Here is a 27,570-nt window from a genome sequence, read left to right on the forward strand (position 1 = left end):
TAGGGTAGTGGTTACTAGGGGCTGGGTGGAGGGGATATTGGGAAGTTACTGTTTAATGCCTGAGAGTTATAGTTTGGGAATATAAGAAAGTTCTGGAGATGGATTGTGGTGATCGCACAACAATGTGAAGGTGCTTAATGCCACTGAATTGTACACTAAAAGTGGTTAAAAGGGTAAATTTTATATAATGGATATTTTATCACAATAAAACAAAGTTAAAAAGAAAAAAGCAAGTTTATCAAATGACCGAAACAAGGTTAGGAAGGGGAAGCTAATAATATGTTGGATGAGGTATCGCATTTTTAAAAGTTTCAGACTGGAATAATAGGCTGAAACAAATAAATGGAACTTAATAGTGATAAATGTTAAGTGTTGCTTTTAGGTTTAACAATGTATAAGAAGTGGGGAGTGACTTGAATGTGGTATTTGACTGCAACTTTAGTTGCACTAAAAGCGTGTCACATCTGCTAAAAATGAAAACTGTCTTCAAATTTATATCATATTAAGGGAGGTACAGTATCCAAATCAAACAAAATTACGGTTTTCCTGGTTGGACCGTACCCAAGACCGTCATCATCTGGAGTCTCTAAAATCTCACGTGTTCAGGGGTGAGCTGCCAGGTGACTGCAGAGGGGAGATTAGATCAGGTAGCTATTGCCTTAAGATAAGCAACTGAAGGACCCAGAGAGGTCAGCCTAGAAAAGATAAGAACTTGTAGGACATAATGGCTTTGAAATGTCCTTGGAAATGTGAAAGGACTATTAAGTGGAAGAGGAAGTAGACTTATTCTGGCTTAATTCAGACAGTGGAACTAGGACTGATGGGGATGGTAAAGAGAGGCTTCTGTTTACAGAAGAGTCATTCCCACTGAATACAAGATTATAACAATGGCCTTTTAAAGTTGTTCTTCTACCCTAAGAAATCTTCAGTCAGATAGATATAAAAGTAGCTAAGTAGAAAGTTTGGGTAGGAGCATGCACTAAATTATCTTTAAAGTTCTATTCTAATTCTGAGATTCTGTGATTCAACTGTTTTGTTGAACTCATTTGATTTAGTTCTAATACTGGGGAGCTAGGCAATGGGCAAAGAAGTGTAAGCTAAATTAAGTCACCAAGTTCTTAAGTAACCCTGGGAAGAGGGGATAAAAGCAGCTGACCTGCAAATTCATTCACTTCCTTGGGAGAAAGGGAGGGGAAGAAACGAAGGCATGTGACTCTGGTCTAATCTTGTCAACAGGACCTTTGGGTAAATAAAGTACTAATGTGGTTAGGAGGAAGAGACCTTAACTCTGAAATGGCCTTAGGATGTTTCTGGCTAAGGATTGCTGATAGTGAAGAGAACCAAGGATCTATGAGGCCTGGCTCCTTGGGGAATGTCACGTAGGCTGAACAACTTTCTTGGGGTATAAAATGGAGATGTTTTCTAAGTTAAACTCTCACTCCCGTGTGAGGAGCTTTGCAAACCTCAGCTTGTAGAGCCTTCGTATCTTCTGGGCCAGCCCTACTTGTTCAGCACAAGAAGGACCTGGCTTACCAACTGCCCTTGATATCCTTGACCTCTCTCTCCTTCCTCTGAATTATTTGATAGCCTCTATCCTTGTAACATTTAGTAAAGCTTAACACTAAGTAAGGTCACTAGTTCACATGACTCTGATTTGGCAATCTAATCCTGTGTTAGCTCAGACCTTCAACTCTGTCTTGTAAGTAAATAAAAATATTGAATGATTAAAGTTAAGCAAATAGTTAGTAAATGTAGGGTGGATTTTGTTCCCAAATCTCTTTTCTAGATTGATGGTACTCTGAAAGGGTTTTCTAGGGAAATGTGCTAAGGCTCCAGGTCAGTCTAAATAACCTAAAAAACGTACGTCATTCTGGCTGCCGTAGAATGCAGTCGCATGTTTGCACAATGTTCCGATTTAGGGTGTCCAGAACTTATCTCGTGCCAATTCTACAGCCCTCGTGGTAGGAAATGGTGCCTAGCCCACTCCAAGCCTTTGGTGGTGGCACAGTATTTAGCGCCATTCTAGCATTAGTAGGTGCATAATAGCTTTAGTTATCTTTTTCCCTTACTTTCTAAATCCCTGACCCTAGACACTCTCAGCTGTTAGAAAAGTAAATTTCCCATGGTAAGAAAATCCAGATTTTCATAATCACTGGCTAAAAGGAGAATTTTCTTTTAAGCTCCGGAAGGGATCAGACAAATCCTGTTTTGTTTTCCCTTGGAGTCATGCAGGACCATGGCAAGTATGAATTTTACTATAAGCAAAGCTCCTTAAAGGTAGATGGCAGAAGTGGAACCACCATATTGACCAGAAGTCAGTTGTGAGGTTTGCTATAATTTAACAGTAAAGTATCAAAATGTGTAATTTATTAGAGCAACCTTAAACTTGTCCCTTTAATAGCATGTATTTCACTTGTATTTCAGTAGGTTTTCTTGAGGAGAAGAGGGGGATAAGGTAACAAGGAATTACGCATAACCTGAAGCTTATCTGATGGCTGCCTATGCCCGTCGAAGTACGTGCCAGATGCTAACTCTCACAGGCGTATTGGATTAAACAGGTCAAGAGTCCTTGATGTACAGGATCACAAGATAGAGAAGCAAGACTACGGAAGTGTATCTAACACCCTCTGTGTGGCTCACAGTGGTTTTGAACTAAGAAGGTACAGGATAAGAGATAAGAGTATGATAGGACCTGTGGGATTCAATTAGGTAGCTAAGATTTAAATATAGGAAGCCATTAAAAGATTCAAGCAATGCATTACCCAGTGATAAATCAGTAATGCTCTAGCAGTTTAGGGAATGGTAAGATGAGTATATTAATTTCTTTTGTCTGAATATGGATGTTAGTAAAAAAACTTTGTAGAAATATAGGGCTTAGTATAACATTTTTTAGATCTGATTCTTCAGAGATAACTACTGATAATACTTGATGTATATTCTTGCAGTTTATATAAGTTGTGCATACATTTTTCTATATATATTTATGCTTTTTTGAAATTTCTAAGAGCTTTTGAGATAGATGGGACTTAAGCTCAGTTTTTTTTTTTTTTTAAAGAATATTTAGATTGGCAGAAAAAAGTGAAGCTTCCTGGGTCAGAAAACATAGGAAAGTCACTGAGGAGAAGAGGTCAGACCCTCATGGGTGGTAGTAAGGACTTGGGTTGTCAGTGGATGGGATTTGTGTGGGCTTGGTGATGGGATTTGGATGGGTAAGATGGGGACGCCTGATTGAGTGCACATTCCGCCTCACCAGTCTTGCATTTTTACTTTTCACAAAATTGTTGTGGGACCTTTAGCCAAAAAATAACTTGATATAACTGGCATATTAGAAAGATAAAGCTGATAATAGGTAGAAAAAATCTGCATGAGGGAAGATATCTTTTAGGAGGTTATTGAAATGGTGTAGGTGATAGATTATGAAAAATTTAATTTTGGTGGTTATATTAATGAGGAAGAAACAAATCTTAGAGCCATTTTGTAGTCAGTAGATCTTGGTGACTAGTTTGGATTTCAGAGAATAAAGGGAAGGAAGAGGGTGAAATGACCCCGAGCACTACAGGAATGTGACACTAGGGAAGGAAGAGGGAGAACCAGGTTGGGCAGGAGGATGCTTCTAGATGTTATGAGGTTCATGGTGATTCATGGCTATTCCAGGGGAAAAGGGCCCATGTGCCATTAGAATTAAGTTTGTCTTGTGGGGTTAGTGTGGTCAGGGTCAGGGGCCAGAAGAAGGATGATCCTCTAAAAGAGGCAGAGGAGAATTCGGAGGAGTAGAAAGAGAATCACAAGAGTATACATTTGGACAATAGTGGTTAAGGCCCCTAACATTGTAAATTAAAAAACTATGATAAATAATGTACAAGCAGAGGCCATTTGAAAAAATTCGACAGGTCATTTGTTTTCATGTGAGGATTAGCAAGTATTGACAAACAAAAAGAAAATATAATACCCCAATCCCACAGCCCAGAGATAACTACTTATATTTACTTAATAATCATTTATGCCTAGGAATGTATCCTGTTTACTTTTTTCCTATATGCTTGTGTGCATAAATCAAAAATAACATTCTGTGTATGAATATATATTACACAAAATGGGTTCAAAACTAAAATTTAAAATTGTTCATATTGAAGTATTGCATACAACAAAATAACTGGTACACTTGTGTCAGAAAGCAAGGAACCTGTCAAAGACTAATGGGTTTGGGGCCACTGTTTTCTTTATCCTATGTCTGACTGTCTTGGTTTACTCACTCATCGTGTTGCAGCATAACCTCAAATATTTCCTAAGAAGGGGTGTGAAGAAGGTAAACTCTCTGTCTTTCTCAAGTTCTGAAAATGTTTTTACTCTCAGGCCATTTGATTGTATCATTATTTCTCTTGTGGCGTATGGATATATAGTAATATTTAACCAATTCCCTATTGTTATGTGTTCGTTCTAAGTTTCACTATTATATATAACTTGAGTGAACATCCTTACATCTTCATATTTGTACCCATACATAATTATTTTAAAAGAATAATTGTGTAGAAGTGGGATTCCTGGGCGAATGGTTATGTATACATTTTTAAGGAAATTGACGTTCTGCCAAAACTGTCTTCAGAGAGGTTGCCCTGCGTCCTCAAAAAGATGTGTGTGCACATGTGATTTAACTGGAACATGTAGGGATCATTATGTGTAAATGGTTCTTTTCATCAAGAGATTAGTTGGTTTTTGTTGTTTGATCCGTTTGTTTTTGTTTTGTGAATACTGGCAGTTAATAGGGCTCAGGAACTCTGAAGAGGGGAGACCAGAATTTTCTGAGCAAATTGGAAATGGTACCTAGAAAGAAGATAGACGTATACTGTCTTTAAATATTGGAAGGGTTATCATATGCAAAAGAGATTTTGGATTGCCAGGATCAGAAGTAGGACTGGCAGTGGAAATCAGGGTGCAGTATAGTTCTGGAACTTCTGAATAGCGATCCCAGGATGGAGTAGGCTGCTTCAGGAGATGCTGCGCTCCTCCCCAGGGAGTTGTCCAGGCTGGGGGGCAAATTTGAAGAGTTTTGGTAGATGAGATTAAAAAAATCTGTCGATAATAGAACTAGGCAATCTTCAGAGACCTTTTCAACCCTATGATACTGTGATGGCAATAAAGATAAAGTTGTGAACAGAGTTAAGTTTGGGTTGGGCGACATAGCTGTGCAAAGTGAGGTACAAAGTTGGCAAACCTGTTAGGTATAAAACAGTTGAGTTTACCCTTAGAAATGTTTATTTACCTTTTCAAACTGGATTTTTTCTGCAGCAATTGGAAAGTAACATTAACTCCTTTTTGAGGAGTGATTTGTTAACATAATTTATCTTTTATAGTAAAATAGCAGTAGTGAATCCACATTCAGTTTTTACTAATTGTGATGGTCATCGCTCTTTCTTATTATTCATTCCTCATCATCATTTCAGGCTGGACCCGTAGTCCTGTGTAGTTACCCAGGTATCAGGGAGGTAAAGACTTCTGCCTAGGCAGGAAGGAATGGACCTTTTTAGGACTTCTTCTTAAGCTTATTTCATCTCCTTTATAATTATGGTAAGAAAAATTACCTAGTTCAATTTCACTTTTAACTAAAAGAATTAAAAAAAATTTGAGTGCTTTTTCTGTTTTCATATTTTTCCTGATTGCCATTAATATGCGTCTCATTTTATTCATGCGTCAGTTCTGTCATAAAGATGGTATTATGCCCATTTTACAAATGGAGAAAGTGAAGAAGCTTAGGTCAGCTTTGCCCAAAGTCACCCGGGAGCTTGGCCTCCCTACCACAGGCCCGTGATCATCTGTTACCCACCCCTGTCTCCCCAGACTTAACTGCTTAATTATCATAATGAAGTACCCAAATAGAATAAGATTTTAAAAGATTTCTGGTAGTCAGTTAGCCAATAAACATTTGTGTAAATTCTACCGTCGGTATTGGGATATAGTGGTAATATCAATTGACATTCTTAGACACTTCCGTCTGTCAATTAATTTTAACTCTGTCATTTGATGATGGTGGTGGTGGCAGCCATACACTCCTAATAATAGCTCTTTTAAAAAGTATTCACCATATTTATGGAGATCTGGAAATGGGGTTAGAGAAGGTCAGTAGCAGCCACAAGGCCATGCAGCTAACAAAGGGCCCATAGTTTGCTGGTGTGCTCATTGATAACCTGCTTCTAGCTGTTTTCCTTCTGCCCTGTAGCTGTTACGTAGGTCTCAATTCCCCTACCTCTTTTACTTGCCTGCCCACTTTTCCCTGTCTTGCTTCACTAATCTAAACATATCAAGGTTTGGAGATTAGTCAGACCATTTTTCTCATAACAAGTTTATGATGATAACCTGTAATTCAGTTCTGATCTCTTTACGAAAGTAAAACCTGGATATTTTTCTCCTTTTCTTTTAGAATGGAGTACTAATAGTCTCATCAGGGTGCTATTACCCCCTCAGAAATAGGCCTGAAGGACTCTTAGGATTTTGATTTTGGATGTGATTCTGCCTGCTTCACACTGGTGAGCAGGAGAGGTTCAACTCAGGAAATGGGGCCAGACTCTGCACCAGGCTTTATGGCTAGAACAGTAAACGAGACACAGAGTGTAGACATTTGCAGGGGGTGAGTGCTCTAGCAGACAAGCAGAGAGATCTGTGGAGGCGCTTGACCCAGCTAGGGGTTAAGAGAAGGGGTCAGGATAAACTTTTCTAGAGGAATTTAGCAAGTGTACCTTGATAATGCTGGTGGGGGGGGGGGGGGGGGGGGGGTCTTCATAAATATTCACTAATTGCATTTCAGAGAAGTAGGGAGCTAGTTTCCTTAGGGCTTAGAGATCTCTAGTCATCTCTAAGCTAGGACAGTGGTTCTCTAACTTTTGTGTATATTGGAACCACCTAGAGTACCTGTTAAAACTAGATTGCTGGTCCCACCCCCAGGGTTTCTGATTCCCTAGGACTGGAATGGGGCCCCCTGAAGATGCAAATCTCGTGATGCTGCTGCTGCTGCTCTGGGGACCACATTTTGAGAACCACTGGGCTAGAAATGAGAGAACTAACCATTCTCTTTGAGAAGAGGTAAGAGAAATTAGGCAAAAGGCCAGGATATTATGCCCAATTTTTTACAGATCAACAGAAGGTTTCCTCAAAGTGTGGAGATATTGCATTTTGGCCAAATTTAGATGAAAACATATAAAATTTACTATTTTTACTAGTAACTTTTAGTACTTAAAGAATATCATAAAGTCAAGTTATGTGTGATATTAATTTGGTATTTTGGTTAATAATTACTTTTAATTCTATACCAATTTGAAAAGAGTTAGAAGAAGTAATCTTTTAAACTCTCAAAAAGTCTTGGACATAGTATATTTCATAAATGTATTTTTTGTATTTTTAAAGTTAACTAGAGAGGAATTTTTAGATTTGTTTTTTAAAGATTAATTGACTAAGGCCATTGTGTCTATATTATTTCCATATTTTACATGACTTTGGGGTATCTGCTTTAAAATATTTTAAAAGTCATATAAAATGCAAATTAAACAAAAATAAAACCATTTCAGTGTTGGATCTCCTCTTTGGAAAAACTGTTTATTTGAAAGAAATTAATTTAGCAAAGATTTGACTGACCTTAGGAACACATTAACTCATAATATTTTATAGCAGTCCGTCCAGGCTGTCATATTCTCTAAAAACTGGATATAGTTACCTGGAATGCCACAGACTTAAAACAACTAACCCGAAGAGGAAAATTGTTAGGAAAAATAGATCGGAGGAACAGCTGACTTTAACTGCGGGGAGAAAGGCAATGTTATGAACAGGAGATTTATCTTTAAGAAACAAGAGTGAGAGGGGCTGGCCCCGTGGCCGAGTGGTTGGGTTCGCGCGCTCCGCTGCAGGCGGCCCAGTGCTTCCTTGGTTCGAATCCTGGGCGCGGACATGGCACTGCTCATCAGACCACGCTGAGGCAGCATCCCACATGCCACAACTAGAGGGACCCACAACGAAGAATACACAACTATGTACCGGGGGGCTTTGGGGAGAAAAAGGAAAAATAAAATCTTTAAAAAAAAAAAAAAAAGAAACAAGAGTGAGAGCCAGCCCAGTAGTGTAGTGGTTAAGTTTCTGCTCTCTGCTTCAGTGGCCCCGGGTTTGCAGCTTTGAATCCTGGGCGCAGATCTATACACTGCTCATCAAGCCATGCCGTGGAGTCGTCCCACATACAAAATAGAGGAAGATTGGCACCGATGTTAGCTCAGGGCCAATCTTCCTTACCAAAAAAAAAAAAAGAGAGAGAGAGAGAGAGAAACAAGAGTGAATGTTTATTACAAACATGAATTCATTATAATGAAGTATAATAATAATAATAATAAAAATGTTTCTAACACTTTTATGTTTGGCTCAAGTAAACATCTCACTAAAATAACATTTTCCCTTGCATTTTTGTCTCCCCCAAGAGTGATGTTCTAGTTGTGCACTATTTTCAAAGTTCTTCTTCCTTGCCCTATTCACTGCAGAATTAAATCATGGTAGGAGAGAAAAGCAGAACAGTTCAACTTTTTAATTTTACTTGGATGGTCTACGTTTGAACACAATTACTCGTTCTTCTGACCTCTTCTTCACTCAAATATTCCAACCACTTCTTTTGGAAAAACTCACCTAAACTTTAAACAAATCATCAAAACTAAAAATAAGCCCATGAAATATCCAGGAGCTTGGAATATGACTAGTACCGTTATAAAAAGGGGAAATTTAGACACAGACATACACACAGGGAAAATGCCACGTGAAGATTGGAGTTGGGCTGCCAGAAGCCAAAGAACTGCAAGAAGCCAGGAGAGAGGCCTGGCACAGATTCCGCCCCCCCGCCCCAGAACCTTCAGAGGGAGCACTGCCTGATTTCGGACTTCTAGCCTCCAGAATTGTAAGACAATAAGTTTCCGTTGTTTATGCCACCCAGTCGGTGGTACTTTGTTACGGCAGCCCCAGCAAACCTGATAGAGAAGGGGCGTAAAAGCGCCTAAAGAGGCTGAATCTCCCCAAGTCTGGAATGAGACGGGCAAGTGCATCTACTCTATCTGTATTTTTTTCATCTTCCTAAAAGACACTAATGCTCAGCTGAAAATAGCAGGCGTTGAATTTGCTTGGACACACCACATGAATGTACACAGTTTATTGTTCCCTGATTGCTCTATTAAACTGAATAAAGTTACATTTCCCGATTCAGAAGTTGCATCCAAAATACCCTGTAGGTGAAAAAGGGGGAAATTTTGATAATAGAGGTGTTGGCTTCTTACAGTATAAACTAGAGAGTTGATTCTGTCAGATCTTACCCACGGTCATACTTTCTACGGTTTATCAAATGATGCATCAAATTGCAGCAACAGAAAGGGGTTCCCTAGGAGCTTCAAATTGAACTTTTGATTTCTATGAAGGTTATAAAGAAACTACATAAAACATAAATGCTGTTCACATACAAATTAGACTCGGCTCATCTCTCTGCACCTTTGGCAGACAGTGCAAATAGAAACTTTGGCAAATTCCATTCAGTCTATGAACTTCTTACCAGACAATGGAAAGATATTACCTGCTAAATGTCTTCCACACCTGGCATACAACACTACTAAGAAGGGATGTGATTTGCTTACCTCTGATATTGAGGCTTTCATAATGAAAGTTCTTCTCATCTCTAGTTTCCTCAAAACATGCAAAAGCACTAAATAAGATTTTTGACTTTATGGAAATGGAAGGAGACGTCCTCTGTGGACATGTGCCTACAAGATAGCTATGATTGTTGACAGCAAATGATGGCCTGCTGTGAAACTGTGCATTCAAAGTGTGAGGCAGGAAGAAAGTCCTTTAATTTGGAAATAAGTTGAGGATGAGGATGCAAAAAAGTATTACAGTAAAACATATTTACGTACCGTTTCTCAAACTGTTTGGTGATCGTTGAGGAGGTCATAAGGAGCTAGGAAAGCATGAACTATCTGTACTTGAGTTGATGGATATTATATGCGGGTTGTCACAAAAACTCACAGTGAAAAGATGCCTCAATTTTTGAGTTCTTAACTAAAAAATGTTACCAGAAAAGAGTAGCCACATGAAACAGGACTCCCTTTACTAGAACTGTAACTTATTTGGAATCCATCCAGTATGCTTTGGGGTGTTTAAAAATGATGGCTATTTTATAAATGGATAGCCTATATGATGAGCTTGTACACGCAAAGGACCTTACAGACAAACAGCTAGTCTACCAAAACAAGCCTGTAGATATAAAGTGGATGGACATTTTGAGAGAGCTGGAGACTGAATTCTTATAACTCTAAAAGCCTACTGTTAGAAAGTGAAATCTTAAGTATTTTATGTTCAGACACCTTTGTTAAGAAAATGTTTAGCTTGAGGTCATCATGTTGGACTGATAGCTGTCATGTGGGATTCTCAGGGCAGAGCCACTGGTCAAAGTGGATTTTACATTTGACTGTAGATGTTTTACTCCTGCAAAAAAAAATAAGAGTATATTCTTAAGGCCACAGGCAGTTCAGACAAGTATTATTGGGAAAGGGAACAAAGAGTAAAAATATGCTGTTGTATCATGGATAGAAAGATGTCATTATTTTTTATTAAATATAGGTAATAACTGCTTATGTAATTAGCCCTATTGTATTTACATTCTCCTTTTAAAAAGACTTAGATTTATGTTTCATAAAAGCATACAATATAGCCTACTAAATTTAAATATCCAACAAAGATCTAAATAAAAGGGCAGAAAGAAACATTATAAAAATATTGTATTTTTTCATACATTTTATTTATTTAATTAGTTCTATTAAGTACTACTAATTGCCACTATTAACTTGTCCTATTGTTTTGTATAAGTAAAAGTGTTTAACAGAAAAGTGAATAGTACAGAAAAATATGTAATTTCAAATAAACACCTATTCATAGTTTTATGTTAAAGTAATAACACATGTGCATAATTATTTCTCATATATTGTTCTGTGTTTTTGGACTGGTGTGGCAGTGTCCCAGTTGACTCTAAAAAGTTGACCACCCCGCTGTGGACAGTGTGCATCTTGCCTGCTGTCTTTGTCTCTTTGCCCATCCTCCTTCCTTCTTCCTCATCACACATTTCAGTTTCACTAAGGACCGTGACTTTGAGATTATAAAAGTTTTAGATTAGTCTTGGAAAAGCTAATTCTTGTAATATAGCTCTGAATTTGTAATCCCTAAAATAATTTACATGGAGAGGTACTGAAAACCTTCAAATAAAAAGCTCATTCGTTATTTTTTTTATTGCTTTATATTAGTCCTATTTGGGGAGCAGCATAGTATAACCAGTAGGAAAAATGTTTCTGAAGCTCCATGCCTATCTAATGTTTTGGGGGCAGGTAGGGTTATTTCCTTTGGTGTAAAGTCATAATTCTATTTAATTGGAAGTGCTGGAATGACTCCATTTACCTAGTAACGTCTTTTAATTACATACAATTTTTGGAATGTATACTTTTGGTTTTGTTGCTAATGCTTGTTAACTCTGCTATACTTTTCCTATTATTAAATTGGTGGACTATACGTGGTGTTATGTTTCTAAATTCAGGAAGGTTCCCAAAAGTGTATGTTTTAGCTCTAGGATCTTGGTTGACAAATATATTTTTCAGGTCAAATGTGATCGATAAGATTTAGCATGTGTTGTTATATTTGGCAAATATGCATCTGCTCACAGGCTTATATATTGTTATTTAGAATGTTAAGTAGACTTTTGAGATTTTTAAGGTTCTTCTATTAATGGATATAAAATGAGTTCCTATTAGGTATTTAGTTGCTATAAAATGCCTCAACTTCTGAAATTCACACTACTTTGATCATATTTCTACAGTAATTTGAGAAGGCTGTTAATAATGGCTATTTACAGACTTGATTCGTTTAACATGAGACAAGTGCTTGAAATCTGTTTTTGTAAGGAACATTATTTACGTAAGTGAACATAAGTATACAATATGCCATCTATTAAAAATATTGTAGTATGCTAATGACATAAGTTCTCATGAAGAAGCCAATCAGTTTAGCAGACTTGCTGTGTTTTGATATCAATTGTTATTTTATGCTGAGAAGCTGTTGAATGTTTCTTCGGTATTTTGATAAGAATGTTATCCCTGACATTGTGTTTTATGTTTATCATCCAGAGGGATGGAGTCCTGGCGTACGTTGGGAATTTTCGCCTGCTTGCAGAACTTTCCAGCCCTTTTGTGAATCAGCGGTAGGTTACTGTTATCATTAATTATTTTAAATTTGTGCTATTCATTTTTAGTTTGGGGAAAATTTTTTTTCTAAGATCCTAAAGCTACTATATAAAAATAAGGATATATGATATGGATTATTATAACCTTTGGACAAATGAGGAAACCAAGCCTTGGAAAGGTTAGAGAAACTTATCCAAGTGGTGGTCCTAGCTTTTGAACTCAGCTCTCTTTGCAAGATGATAAGGCTTTATTATACTTGAGTTCATCTTGGGTCCAGTTCATATTCCTGACACCAACTTCCTCCTTTTCCCAAATTCTGATAGTGACATTATCTGAGTCCCTCATTTAAAAAAATAATCTTTTTATTTTAGATTTACAGAAAAGTTTCAAAGGTAGCACAGAAACTCCCTTGTGCTCTTCACTTCATTTCCCTTGTTGTTAATATCTTATATTACCATGGAACATTTGTCAAAACTAAGAAACCAGCATTGATATATTACCATTAAGTGAACTCTAGACTATGTTGGATTTCATCAGTTTTTCCATTTGTGTCTTCTTTCTGTTTCAGGATTCAATCCAGAGTGCCACATTGCATTTAGTTGTATGTCTCCCTGTCCCCTCTGGTCTGTAACAGTTTCTTAGTCTTTCCTTGTTTTTCATGACCTTGACAGTGTTCAGGAGTACTGTCCAGTTGTCTGTAGGATGTCCCTCAGTCTAGCTTTGTCTGTTTTTCTCATGGCTACTTGGAGGTTATGGGTGTTTGGAAGGAATCCCTTCAAAGTGTAGTGCCCTTCTCATCACTTCCTTTCAGGAGGTACATGATATCTATGTGATATCATAGGGGATGTGAACTTTCATCACGTGGTTGAGGTGGTGTTTTCCAGGTTTCTCCACTGTGAAGATTTTCCTTCTTCTTACTCTATTCTTTGAAAGTAAGGTATGAAGTATAGCCCACTCTCAAGGGAGTGAGGGAGAGAGGAAATCAAGCTCTGCTTCCTGGAGGTAGTTTCTTGTTTTTGACAGTGGATTTATTTATCCTTTATTATCCTTATCTTGTCATTCAGCAAAGTCTGCTGACATTTTTTTGGTGTAACGTTTAGCTGTTCCTTTCATTCCATACCCGTGGTCCTAGTTTAGGCCTCCAGGATCTCCGTGGTGTGATTACTGCAATAGCCTCTGCCTGACTTCTCTAATTCCAGATTCCCCCTCTCTTCAGTCCTTTCCTCACAGTGCCACCAAGGTGATCTTTCTTATGTTTCACTTTCAGTGCCTTATTTTCTTAATTAAGACTACATCCTGTTAGACTCTTCTCCAGCTTTTGGAGTTCTCTGTGATATGCTCCATACGTCTCCAGCCTTATTTCTTAGTACCCTTTGGAGTCAGTTTTGTACCCTTACTCTCTTGTGCAGCTGTGGGTTGTTCTAACGTTTCTTCTTTTATTCATATCTTCCATTTCCCCTCCATCTTTGAAAACTTTACCTGCCTTTCAAGTGTTAGGTCAAACTTCCAAAGCCAGGGAAGGCTCCCATGAATACATGGAGCCTTCTGTGACCTGGTACAGGGAAAACTTAGAGAGTTGGTAATGTCACATCAGGATCATGTGAGTTGGAGAACATACCCTGTATCAAGCCTTACTGATAACCTCAAGGATACGGGTAATCACACGTCACTGGCAGGGAGATGTTCAGGACTATCAACATAGCTCCCTAGGTCCTTTTTCCATTGGACATACTCGAATAAGGTGATCTATGAGGTCCTAAGAAGTATGTGTAGTTCACATCGCTGATGTAGAAGGAGCTCTCTTGATTATGAAACATCTCTATTTAATACTCAGATGGTTACATAACTTATGTAACATTCCCCGATGGGTCAGTCCCCATAAATCTGTACATTCCAAGTTCATTTACCATAAGCAATCCTAGACTGCTAAAGGTCTTCCGTTGAAGAAGACTCTCCTGCTACAGATACCATTGGTCTGTTTATCAGGAGATCTATCATTAGTCTGTTTACCAGGCAATTAGCCTGATTTTCTGTCTTTTTTTCCTTGCCAAGGGGGTGGAGATCCTTCCACCCCAATACAGGGGAGAATGGCTGCAGATCTGTTGCTTAACCTTTTCTTTCCCAAGTACTTCTATAGGGTGTTATTTTGTTTGCCAGTTTTTCACATGTTGTAATCTTATTTTTTCAAGAAGATAATCTGTTCCTTGTGCTTAGCCATTTAGATGTTCTTGAGAAATAATTCTTCTGCAATCCTCCAAGACTCTGATAATGTGCAAGTATACAGGAAAGGGTGTCTTCTTTGAAGTTAAAAGATCTGGATTCAAATCCAAGCTTTCCCACTTACCATTGTGTATGAGTGGAAGATTATTTAACCTCTCCGAACCTCAGTTTTCTTATCTGTAAAACAAAGATAATGATACCTACAGGCCTCACAGTGTATTGTGAAGATTCAATGAGATTGTATAGATAGAGCGCCTGGCATAGTGCTTGTCATTCATTATATGTTCAGTAAGTGCTAAATGTAGTGTATCTTCACTATGCCAAAACCCAGTAAACACTGGAAGTGCATAGCTTATATTTGATTTCTCCACTTTGTCATATCTTTTTGCTCTTTAGCTCATTAAAATCAGGCTTCCTCCTCTGTCATTTTGCTGGAACTCTTTCATTAGAGGCTTCCAGTTTCATTAGACTTCCAGTTTTAAAATCCAAAGAACTCTGTTTGTGCCTGTCTTAGTGTATCTCTCTGTGGACTTGATGCTGTTGATCAACTCCTTCTAATGCCCAACTCCCTGTGCTTTCACAGCACTGCACTCACCTGGTTCTTGTGTTTCTCCCCACCCTCTCTCCATCTTCTTTGTAAGAGACACTGCCATAAATACTGGTGTTCTCCAGAGCTCTCTTCTGGATCTTCCCTGTGCTTCTCCCTGGGTGAGTTCTTCTACTTTTAAGGTTTCAGCTATTACCTATTTGCTCATCTTGGTGTAATGGACTATGCATAAGCTTTAGAATCAGATGAACTCAAGTTGCATTTCAGCCCTACCACTTACTTGCTATGACCTTGGACAAGTTTTTTTTAACATCCCTGTACTACAATCACTTTCTCTATAAAAAGAACATATTTAATATTACCTACTTCTTTGTTTTATAGTCAAGTGTTTTCTCCTCCAGGTGGCACGTCAAATTCAATATGTCTAAAATGGAATGCAACATATTTCCCTCTGTATTCTCTTAGATTCTCTCGTTCAGCATGTGGCCCAGCCATTCTTTCGGTTACCTCTGCTTGACATGTGGGAATCATCTTTGACTGTTTCTCCCTCACTCATATTTGGTCCATTACCAGGTCCTAGATACCACCTCCTAAATATTTCTTGCCTATGCCACCTCCTCTCCATTTCTGCTGCCAGTGCCCTGGTTCATCATCTCTTACCTAGACTGTACCAGCCTCTAACCCTGTATCGCACAATAGAGTAGCCACAAGTGATTATTTACATTTAATTTAATTAAAATTAAATAAAATAAAAAATTCAGTTCTTCAGTCTAACTTATAACATTTCAAGTACTTCCTAGCCCCGTGTGGCTAGTGGCTGCTGAATTGGGTAGTCTATCTATAGAACATTTTCATTATGGCAGAAATTTCTTTTGAATAGTGCTGTTCTGGACCAGAGGTCAGCAAACTACTGCTCGAGGGCCAAACCTGCTGCCTGTTTTTGTTAAATAAAGTTTGATTGGAGCACAGCCATTGTTATCTGTCTACCATGGCTGCTTTTGTACTACAATGGCGGAGTTGACTAGTCGAGACAGAGACTATATGGCTTCCAAAGCCTATCATTTCACGCTTACTATCTGGCTCTTTATGGAAGAGGTTTGCTGATCCCTGCTCTACGCCATCTCCCTGCCTCCAGTCCTGTTCCCCTTTCCCCTCCCTTCTGTATTATTATCTTCCATGGTAACCTCCCTAAAACACAACAATGAACATGCAGCTGAATGTTGAATCCTTTCAGTGGCTCCTGCTGCTTCCAGGATAAAATACAGACTCTTTAATGTGACACAGAAAACTCTCCACGTGGAGCTGTTTTGTCTCTTTCTGCCACATCTTCCCTCAAAAATCTCCTCTTACTCCAGCTTGCCCATCACTGGAAAGGCCTCCTGGCTCTTCTATCCATCAAGACTCAGCCCAAGGATCATTTCCATCACTAAACCCCATCTCTTTCTGGCTGGGTTGGGTGTCCCTGTGCTTCCATGATAGCGACATACAGTTATACCATTATGATGAATGTATTTTGTTGTAAAGTTCTTTCCCTTTTTTCTGTTTCTTCTTTATCTCTTCCTTTCATTAAGTCAAGGGCCAAATTTTGTTAAACTTTGCATGGTCTAGCGTTCACACATTGTCTGGCACACAGTAGCCATTTGATTGCTTTTTGAATGAATGATTCCCAAGAGATGATCAGTTAAGTTTTAGCAGCTTCTGTCTCTTGAATCTGATTCAGATTATGAGACTGAAAGCAGGAGAAACTTAACTTTGACACTCAGAGGAACTTCGATTTGTTTTTTGTTTGAGACTCTTTATGAAAAATCATGAGATTAGAGATAGTTGAGTTTATTCTTTAATTTTATAGGAAAAAGTTATACTATATCTTATGTAAAAGCTCTAAGTTTTTTTAAATTAAGAAAATGAGAAGTGGGGTTGGAATGCAAACAAGAAATGATGATATAATGGAGCAGCAAGAAGATTATAACAAAATTGAACACAGTTATTTAAGCACTGTTAGAATTTTCCATAGTTGTTTTCTTTATAATTTGTGGTATTTTTAGGTTCTCTGTTTTAAACCCTTGTGTAATTTAAGAAGGCACATGGGATGCGTGTGGTGGGGTATGGAGTAAAAGAGAATTGAAATAGTGCTGAGGCACCTGCTCTTCCATTAAATTTCTGCTGTTATGCTCATGCATCAGATTTCTTTTGTGAAAAATAATTTAATGGTGATAACTTCTGTCTTGCCTAAATGCCCTCACCTGTTAAGAGGACGTATTTATGAATTCCTGTTAAAATTAGTTACCTTATAAAAACTTTGTAACTAAGCTCCTTAACGTGTTCACTCAGTGTATATTGCATACCTCCTCAGCACCTAAGTGGCCCAGGCCCTGCCTTCAGGGAGCTTCAAGTATAGCATCTGACATCATGTCTATGTTTGAGAAAATAAGACTTAAAATTATAAAATAACGAGTGAGTAAGGTAAGACATTCTGTGAGAAAGGGCAGGAAAGTAGGTGCTGGCATTTATTAATGGTGTAAAACAGTAGTTTTCAAACTTGTTGATTTCATAAATTATTGAGGGCCTAAATGAACTTCTTTTTCTCTGTGTGTTACATCTGTCGACAATTACCAGATTGGAAATTAAAACTGAGACGTTAAAAAATATTTATTAGTTCATTTAATGTTGACAATAATATTTCATGTTAACGTAATGGTTTTTTGTGAAAAATAACTACATTGCCGAAATGAAAAAATTTTAGTGAGAACAATGCCGTTGTACATTTTTGATAATCTCTTTAATGTCTAGCATGATAGAATTCAGCTGGATTCTCACGTCTGCTTCTGTTTTCAGTCTGTTATGAAATGTTTTGGTTGAAATATATGAGAAAAATTTGGCCTCTCAGAGTTAATAATGTAGTACGAAAAGAGAGGAGTATTTTAGTAGCCTTTTCAAATGATTGTGGATATTCTTCTTTAATACTACACCAAGATATAGTTTCTTAAAGGTTAGTTAAATGTGGAATCTGAAACCATACCAATGAACTTTCCTACAGTCAACATTCAAGTCTGCTGGTCTCTCCTGTGCTTTGAATCTTTACCTAAGCATGATTTTGTATCATCATGCCTTAGTCATTTGGAAAATATTGGTTCACTGAGTTATGTAGGGATTCCAAATGTTGATGCATTTATTAGATAATATAAAAAACCCACATTAATTAGTATCACCATTGATCTTATTAGGAGAGTCTGTAAGTATTGGGAGGCTGTCAGACTTGCAGTGGCAGATACGGATTTTCCAAAATTCTGATTTTCATTTGAAAGTTCAAATTTTGTTATTGGCAGTGAATACTGTCAGTTGCTTTTCTTGATTTGACAAGCTCATTTTGTTCATTTTTGAGAAAATGCCTGCCATATGCCCAAGTCTAAATAACCATAGTTTGTCAGTCATTCTTTCAAGTAAAAATGGTGTTACATGGAAAAAGCAGATAGTTTAGCTCACAATTGAAATTATTTTCCAAGGGATTTTCCTCCAGACAACCATTGTCCTTTGCAGCAAAAGTGCTTTGTGTGTATATCCATTTTATCACACAGATATTACAAAGATATGTACTCAAAGGTCATGATTTAATAAAATTAATCATTCTTACTACTTCTTCAAGGGCATTCTTCAGTGAAACTGGTTTGTTTTTTAGTTTTTAACTGTAAGTGTCGTGGTAAAGAGTACAATGGCAACTCTGCCATTTTGTGCCATTGCCATGGTTTGTGCTGAGACGCCAACAGTTTTATCTACCACTGCTTTGCACCATCAGTATAGAAGTCAGCACAATGAAAAAAGCTGATAATATTTTAGTGTTATTATGAAAATACTTTTCCCTTATACACCCCCTGAAGGCCTTAGAGGTCTGCAGACCACATTTTGAGACCTATTATTGATTGATATTTGTCATACGAGGCTTCACAGAGAAGGTGGGACATATTCTCAAAATTTTTAGGATTGTTTTTAGAAGTAGATTGGGAGAGGAGGCCCTCAATTTAAGGAGACAGGAATGAACATAAGTTTTTGAAAAGTGGAATAAACATGCTGTGTAAAAGGGAGACTGCATAGACTTGTAGGATCAAAGAGTATGTCCTAGGAGGAGGGTAGACAGACACAGAGGGTATTGAGTGCCAGAGAGAGCTGACTGAACTTGACCCAGTGGATGGTGAGAATGTATTATCATGAAGAAAGAGATTCTGAAAATAACAGTGAGTAATTCTAGTTTTTGGTATTTGTAGCATAGGTTGATTGTAAGACTGGAGGCAAAAGGTTGGGATAGGAGCTTAGCATATAGCTCTTAGTTGTATGAATGAATGGTGTCATTTCATTAGTTCAGAAAATAAATAGGGAGTCCAAATTAGGCTGTGGGGATAGAGAGAAGATGAAAAAACAGAGATTTTGAGAGAAGAAAAAGTGAAATTGGCAATGGATAAGAAATTAGAGGTAGAGAAAAGGGACAAGTTTAAGATAAGTTCGACTTTGGACCCAGAGGAATGGGCCCAATAAAAGAGATGAGGAATTAGAAAGAGTAGGAAGAAAGGCGATGAGTTTGGTTTGGAATTGTTGGGTAAGAAGACAAACAGAGCATCCGAGTAAAAATGTACCAAGAGGTGGAGAGAGGAATTTTGGAGTGATCAAATAGAGGTGACACTGGAAGCCATGAGAAAAGATGATATTTAAAAGATAAAATTGAATGTCTGGTATTGGGGAATAAGAGAAGGAAGAGTAGAAACAATGAAGGAGTAGTTTAGAAGTAGACGGGGAACCAAAATAATATTGAAGTGGAAGCCAACTTTTCTAAAATTAAGTTCTTGAACTCCTAAATTTTCAGAGTTAACATTTATTAAATACAAATGTTTACATGCCTGAAAGAGTTACCTTTGCCACCAAGATATAACTAGGGTCAGCTCACAGCCCAGTCTCTGTGTAGAGTCCCAGAAACAGTACAGCATCCAAATCCTTATTGAAGTTTTTTCAAGGATGTCAACAAAGATCCAGTTTGTTACTCACAGCAGCACTTCTTAAAATTCTCTTCATTCCTCTTGAACTCACAATATCTCCTGGACCCTGCAGCTTTCCCAAGGCTCACTCAGATTTCTGACTGTCACCTCCCAACTCCTACAACTCACCAACCAGTACCATGTAGGGACTGATTCTTTGCTTCCATCCTGTTTTCTCACTTTTTTTCTTTCTTTCTCTGCCAGCAGGTAGCCCCCTCTCCTCTTTCCAAATGTGATTTAGACCAGATAACGCCTTGTTTTTACACTGTTTGTAGTGAGTACCACACTGCACAATTTATTCCCAGGAAACTTACTTCAAAGGTTCAAGTTGCTTTAGAAGGGAGGGGGGAGGAAGAAGTGCTAAATGACCAAAGACAGATTTTTCTCTATGGGGTCAGGGTGGGGGTAGGGGGGAGATCACAAACTCATGTAATTTGCTTTCTTTTCCTTTATGCCTGTCTTAATAATGACTGTGGATGGTGGGTAAAAGATAGCATTTTCCTTCTCTCCTTCCTTCCCACATGCATGTCTTCCTTCCTACTGCTCCTTTCCCTCTCAGCTTCAATACATATTATCATAGACTGTTAGCCTTTATTTGTTGGAATGAACGAGTGTTCTATTTAGGTAAAAAGAGGTATATGCCAATGAAATTAGTAGTCCTTCTGACATGAGAGAAGAAGATAAGGATAATTATAGAAATATTACTTCACCTTGAATATAATATATGAGTTCTTTCCTTTGAAAGAGACTGACTTGAAGACCAGGCACTAGTCAAGTGGGAAAATTGGCAGAAGATAGATATAGTGATTGCATAGTTAAGCCAAAGGAGAAGTTCTCTAAGTCTGGATTTGTAGATAATCACCTTTTCAGACAATCAAAAATTTGGAAAGTTGAGGAAGTGCTTGGAGAAGCAGTCTGGGCTGGTAGTGTTGGACTTGTGGCATCAAAGAGAAAAGGCTAGAAAGGTAGAGTCAAAGGAGACCAGTTGGGTTATTGTAGTCATCTAGGTAAGAGATGCTGAGAACCAAAAATCATAATGGCAGCAGTGGAAATGGAATGAAACAGGGAAGGATAACAAAGAATTTTAGGAGATAAAATGGACAAGACTTGGTTACAGACTCTAGGTATAGTCTAGGATGACTCCAAGTTTCTGATTTGGATGACTAAGTCAGTGGTGATGCCATTGATTAAGATTGGGAGGATCAGAAGAGAAACAGGTGGTAATGGGGAGTGGGAGGATAGGCAAGGAATAGAGTATTGGTTTTATGTGTGTTGAGTTTTAGGCATATTTGAGAATTTATGATTTGTCAGGTGAAGATGCCCAGCAATAAATTAGAAATATGGAACTCAAAGTAGAGCTTAAGAGAGGACTTGAAACCAGAGGTTTGTGTCAGGGTGTTGAGCCCCTGAGAATGGATGAAATGGCCTTCAGAGAGCATATAGGAGAAAATGGCCCTTGAGAAGCATGCAAATATTTAAGGGACAGGCAGAGGAAGTGGAGACTGAGAAGTGTAGTTAGGGAATCAGGAGGAAATAGCGTCATGGAAATCAAGAGAGGAGAGAGGGAATTGTGATGCTTGGCAGTGTTATGGTAGACCTTTGGTATGCTACTGGAAGGTCACCTGGGACGAAGGCTAAGAAAAATCCACTCTGTTGGTTAGGGGGAAGCCACTGATGACCAATTTCTTTTGTAGGGGAACGCAGTCATGTTGTACTGGGTTGTGAAGTATAGCAAAAATGTCTGTGAATACACTGTTGACTTCTCCTTAGAAAAATTTGATAGGGAAGACAACCAGAGAAGGAGAGCTTTTTGGATTTGGGAGAATCAGTCTATAGATGGGGAACTAGACGGAGAAAGGGAAAGGGGATAATTGATGGACTAAAGTCCCAGAAGGTAGCGTGAGATCCAGAGCATGGGTAGAGAAGCAATTAGCCTTGGAGAGGGCAAGAGAAACCTCTTTATCTGAGTATAAAGGGAAAGGGGCCTGACAAGAAGTTTTCAGACCTTGGGGTCAGAGTTTGAGGAATTCATGGTTGACAGACTCTAATATCTCAGCAGTAGAAGAGGCCAGTTCCTCTGATGGGATTGAGAAGGAGAAGTGAATGAGGAAGGGAAGTGACTTGAATAGCGAGACAGATTTGGAAGCAATTCTGTGGAGAATGTGGAGTTAAGTAAAAGGGACATCAAGCAAATTTGAGAATTCAGCTGAATTTCAGGTCTCTTTAAATTATATTTGTGCCATTTATCTTACTGTCAATATTGGTGAGTAGTAATAGCTATTTATTGAGCTCAGTATGGTGGAGTTCTTACTATGTGTCATAACAGTTGTAGGATGTAAGGCAGGTACAGTCATTATCCACATTTTGTAGAGATAAAATTGAGACATAGAGGTCAATAACAGGGAGAGGTGAGACCACACAGCTGCTAAGTGGCTGAAGCAGGCTTTGAACTCAGGCACTCTGACTGCAGGGCGCAGCACTCACCTTCACTGTATAGGAAACTGCTTAAGGAAAGCTGGCTTGATGAGAGGTTGGAGATAGGCAGGGAGGGTGGGATAGGTGCAGTGGCAAGAGAACTGAGGTGCTCTTGTGTGTGTTCTGAAGTTCACTGAGTTAAGGTAGATAGGAAAGGAAGTAAATAAAAGTCTGGAGCCTGATGATGAGGGATTTGGGAGCTGAGAGGTCAAAGAAGAGGTTTAGGTGGAATTGGGTACAGTGAGATGTGGGATGCTAAGAGTTGTGATTAGAAAGGATTGGGTTATTAGAGGTTAGTATTTCTGAGTAATCCAAAGGCCACCATATAGTCAAAGAAATGAATGATTGAGGATAAGGGGAAGTCTTTGGAGTAGAGAAGGCTGGAAGACAGGAGATCTGGATGAGAACAAGGGATGTTGATTTTACTGCTTCAGTGACTTTTTCCTATTTGTGATATTATTTTATTAATTTGACCATTACTGCCTAAGTAGATTCTCTTTTAATTAGCTTGAATAATCTAGCCCATCTCTTTTCTTTTTTAAAAATTATTTATTTTTATTCTGTTAACATTGGTTTATAGCATTATATAAATTTCAGGTGTACATCATTATACATTTCCATCTCTGTGTAGATTACCTCATGTTTACCACCCAAAGACTAATTACAATCCATCCCCACACACATGTGCCTAACCCCTTTTGCCCTCCTCCCTTCCCCCTTCCCCTCTGGTAATCACCAATCCAATCTCTGTTTCTCTGTGTGTGTTTGTCGTTGTTTTTGTCTTCTGCTTATAAGTGAGATCATATGGTATTTGACTGTCTCCTTCTGACTTATTTCACTTAGCATAATGCCTCAAGGTCCATCCATGTTGTCACAAATGGCTAGATTTCATCATTTCTTATGGCTGAGTAGTATTCCATTGTGTATATATACCACATCTTCTTTATCCATTCGCCCCTTTTTGGGCACCTAGCTTGCTTCCAAGTCTTGGCTATTGTGAATAATGCTGTGATGAACATAGGGGCGCATGTATCTATGCATTCATGTTTTCATGTTCTTTGGATAAATACCCAGCAGGAGAATAGCTGGATCATATGGTAGATCTAGTCTTAATTTTTTGAGGAATCTCCATACTGTTTCCCATAGTGGCTGTACCAGTTTGCACTCTGACCATCAGTGTACGGGTTCCCTTCTCTACACATCCTCTTCAACACTTACTGTTTCCTGTCTTGTTAATTATAGCCATTCTGATGGGAGTGAGGTGATATCTCATTGAAGTTTTGATTTGCATTTCCCTGATAGTTAAGGATGTTGAACATTTTTTCCTGTGCCTGTTGACCATCTGTATATCTTCCTTGGAGAAATGTTTGTTCAGATCTTTTGCCCATTTTTAAAGTGGGTTGTTAGTTTTTTTGTTGTTGACATGTCTGACTTCTTTGTATGTTTTGAATGTTAACCCCTTATCAGATATATGGTTTGCAAATATCTTCTCCCAATTGTTAGGTTGTCTTTTCATTTCGTTGATGATTTCCTTTGCTGTGCAGAAGCTTTTTAGTTTGATGTAGTCCCATTTGTTTATTTTTTCTGTTGTTTCCCTTGCCCAGTTAGACATGGTACTTGAAAATATGCTGGTAAGAGCGACGTCAAAGAGTGTACTGCCTTTGTTTTCTTGCAGAAGTTTTATGGTTCCAGGTCTTACATTCAAGTCTTTAATCCATTTTGAGTGAATTTTTGTGTATGGTGTAAGATAATGGTCTACTTCCATTCTTCTGCATGTGGCTGCCCAGTTTTCCCAACATGCTTTATTGAAGAGACTTTCCTGTCTCCATTGTATGTTCTTGGCTCCTTTGTCAAAAATTAGCTCTCCATAGATGTGTGGGTTTATCTCTGTAGCCCTTCTCTTTCCCTCTACATGTACTTATAAATTGTAATACATTTCTTATCCTAAAAATTATTCCTATTTATCTTTTAATCTCTTAACATTTTAAGGTTTTTAACAGTTAATTTTTAGTTTCTGAGATTTAGCAGTTTCTAGCTTAGTCATGCCTAATTCAGTCAAGTTGAGTATTAAGATACATGGGTATATTTTACTACATTTACAATTTAACCTCTAAAATAATGGGGTAAAATTAGGCAAGGTGGTTTTTTTTAGGGAGGAAAAAGTAAAATAGAGCAAATGCTCACTGAATTTTTAAAAAACAAACTTTTTATTTAACAATAATTTTAGACTTACAGAAAAGTTGCAAAGATGATACAGAGGGTTCCCATATACCCTACACCCAGTTTTTCCTGTTGTTAACATCTTGCATTAGTATGGTACATTTGTCACAATTAATGAAGAATTATTGACACATTATTATTAACTAAGTCCTACTATATTCAGATTAAGGTCCTTAGTTTTTACCTAATGTCCTTTTTCTGTCCCAGGATCCTATCCAGGATACCACATGACATTTAATTGTCATATCTCGTTAGACTCTTCTTGGTTGTGACAGTTTCTCAGACTTTCATTGTTTTTGATGACCTTGTCAGTTTTGAGGAGTACTGCTTAGGTGTTTTGTAGAATATTTCTCAATTTGAATTTGTCTCGTGTTTTTCTCATGATTAGATGTGGGTTATGGGGTTTTTGAAAGAAGACCACAGACGTAAAGTGCCTTTCTCATTGCATTGTATCAGGACTACATGCTATAAACATGACTTATCACTGATGATGTTTACCTTGTTCACCTGGCTGAGGTTGAGTTGTCACATCCCTAAACTTTACTCTTTCCACCCCACCTGACTTCTATACTGAATTCTTTGGAAGGAAGTCACTATGCATAGCTCCCCCCACCTTGAGGAGTGAGGAGTTATGTGTTACCTCTCTGAGGGTATAATGTCTACAGAAATTATTTGCAATTATTCTGCACAAAATATTTATCTTTTTTCCCCTAATCATTCATTCATTCACTTATATGGATTCATGGATATTTATTTTATGCTTTGGATTTTAATCCAATATTATGTTATTTATTTTGTTCAAATTATCATAGGTTTTGCCATTGGAGGCTCTTTCAGTTGGCTTCTGTGTCCCTTTGACATAACCTTATCATTTTGCTTCTTGAGCACTTCCTTACTTTCTGGCACTAAAAAATACTCTAGATTCATATTATGTATTCTCTGTCCAAGCTCTAGAATCAGCCATTTGTCAAGGAGCCCTGGTTCTTTTTATTGGAGAATGGTATTAGAAACCAAGATCTGGGCCCTGGGTTTGCTCATTGCTAGTGGGGCATCATTATTTCTGTACCTAACCTGTGTATACACACTTATCTATAATTATTTCTATGCATGTCCACCTATGTATTTATATTAAGATAAACGTGAATTCATAGTGATGTTTCCAACTCTAATCCAGTATCATATGGATTAGTCTCGCCTCCTTCACTCACCTGTGTGTAACTTTCCACTCCAGCAATGAGAAACCTGGTCCCCACTTCACCATCAAACAAATTTACTTATTTGGTAAATTCCAATATACATGTCTAATGGTTTTAGAATGGTTAGCCTATCCCCCCATGAGACACACCTTTACCAACTAGAGTACAGTGCTTATGGACAGTTTCTTTTGTCTTTAGTCTTACAGTCTCCATTCATTTTGAAAGTTACCTAGATCAGCCATTTTTACCTTACTCCATTCAATGAGGTTATGTCACGTATTTCTAATGCAGTTAGATTCTTTTGTCACAGTCTACATTATGTCCTGGCATCCCCCAACCTCCTAATTGATTTTTTAAAATTTGCGGTACACTCTTCCTACTGTCCAATAGGTTTTGACAAATGCATAACATCATGTATCCACCATTACGGTATCATACAGAATTGTTTCACCACCCTCAGATATCCCCTATGCTTCACCTCTTCTCCCTTCTTCTTCTCTTCCCGAATCTCTGGCCACCACTGATGTGTTTTCTGTCTTCATAGTTTTGCTTTTTTCAGAATGTCATATATGTGGAATCATACAGTAGGTAGCATTTTTGGACTTTCTTCATTGAGCAATATGCATTTAAGATTCATCCATGTTGTTACATGAATTGATAGTTTGTTCCTTTTTATTGCTGAATAGTATTCCATAGTATGTACGTAGATACGATGTGCATGTATACCAAAATTTGCTTATCCATTCACCTATTGAATAACATCATGGTTGCTTCCAGTTTTTGGTGGTTATAAATAAAGCTGCTATAAACATTTGCATGCAGGTTTTTGTGTGGATGTAAATTTTCAGATGTTTTGGGAAAATACCTAGGAGTGTGATTGCTGGATTATATGCTATGAATATGTTTAGCATTATAACTTCCATACTGTTTTCCAAAGTGGCTTTACCATTTTGCATTTTCACTAGCAATGAGTGAGTGTTCCTCTTGCTCCACATGCTTACCAGCAGTTGATATTGTCAGATTTATGGATTTTAGTGATTCTAATAAATATATAGTAGTATCTTGTTTTAATTTATGTTTTTCTAATGATAAATGATGTTGAACTTTTTTTCATATGCTTAATTTCCTTCTGTATGTCTTCTCTGATAAGATTTTTAAGGTCTTTTGCCCATGTTTTAATTGGGTTGTTTCCTTATTGTTTTGAGAGTTATTTATATATTTTGGATTCAAGTACTTTGTCATAGGTATATATTTTGTAAATATGTATTCCCAGTGTGTCGGTGTCTTTTCATTCTCTTTACAGTACCTTTCACAGAGCAAGTTTTGTTTGTTTGCTTTTTTAAAGATTTTATTTTTCCTTTTTCTCCCCAAAGCCCCCGGTACATAGTTGTGGGTCCTTCTAGTTGTGGCATATGGGATGCCGCCTCAGCATGGCCTGATGAGCAGTGCCATGTCCTCGCCCAGGATTCGAACTGGTGAAACCCTGGGCCACCAAAGCAGAGCGCGCGAACTTAACCCCTCGGCCATGGGGCTGGCCCCTAGAGCAAGTTTTTAATTTTACTGCAGTCCAACTTATCAATATTTTCTTCTATGGATTGCACTTTTGGTGTTATATCTAAAATACTATCACCAAATCCAAGATCATACAGATTTTTTCCTGT

General features: G+C 37.9%; 1 protein-coding gene across 9 annotated transcripts in view; it reads left to right on the forward strand.

The window, feature by feature from the left end:
• The window catches only part of TLCD4 (TLC domain containing 4), a 99,119-nt gene that overhangs the window by 68,028 nt on the left and 3,521 nt on the right, over positions 1 to 27,570 (forward strand). For all 9 annotated transcript variants that reach the window (XM_046645579.1, XM_046645577.1, XM_046645576.1 and 6 more), the window contains one exon: positions 12,174 to 12,247. In XM_046645579.1, coding sequence (XP_046501535.1) covers positions 12,174 to 12,247 — 74 coding nt within the window. The remainder of the gene's footprint in view (positions 1 to 12,173; positions 12,248 to 27,570) is intronic.

The sequence above is a fragment of the Equus quagga genome, chromosome 18 (genome assembly GCF_021613505.1).
Source record: "Equus quagga isolate Etosha38 chromosome 18, UCLA_HA_Equagga_1.0, whole genome shotgun sequence".
NCBI lineage: Eukaryota > Metazoa > Chordata > Mammalia > Perissodactyla > Equidae > Equus > Equus quagga.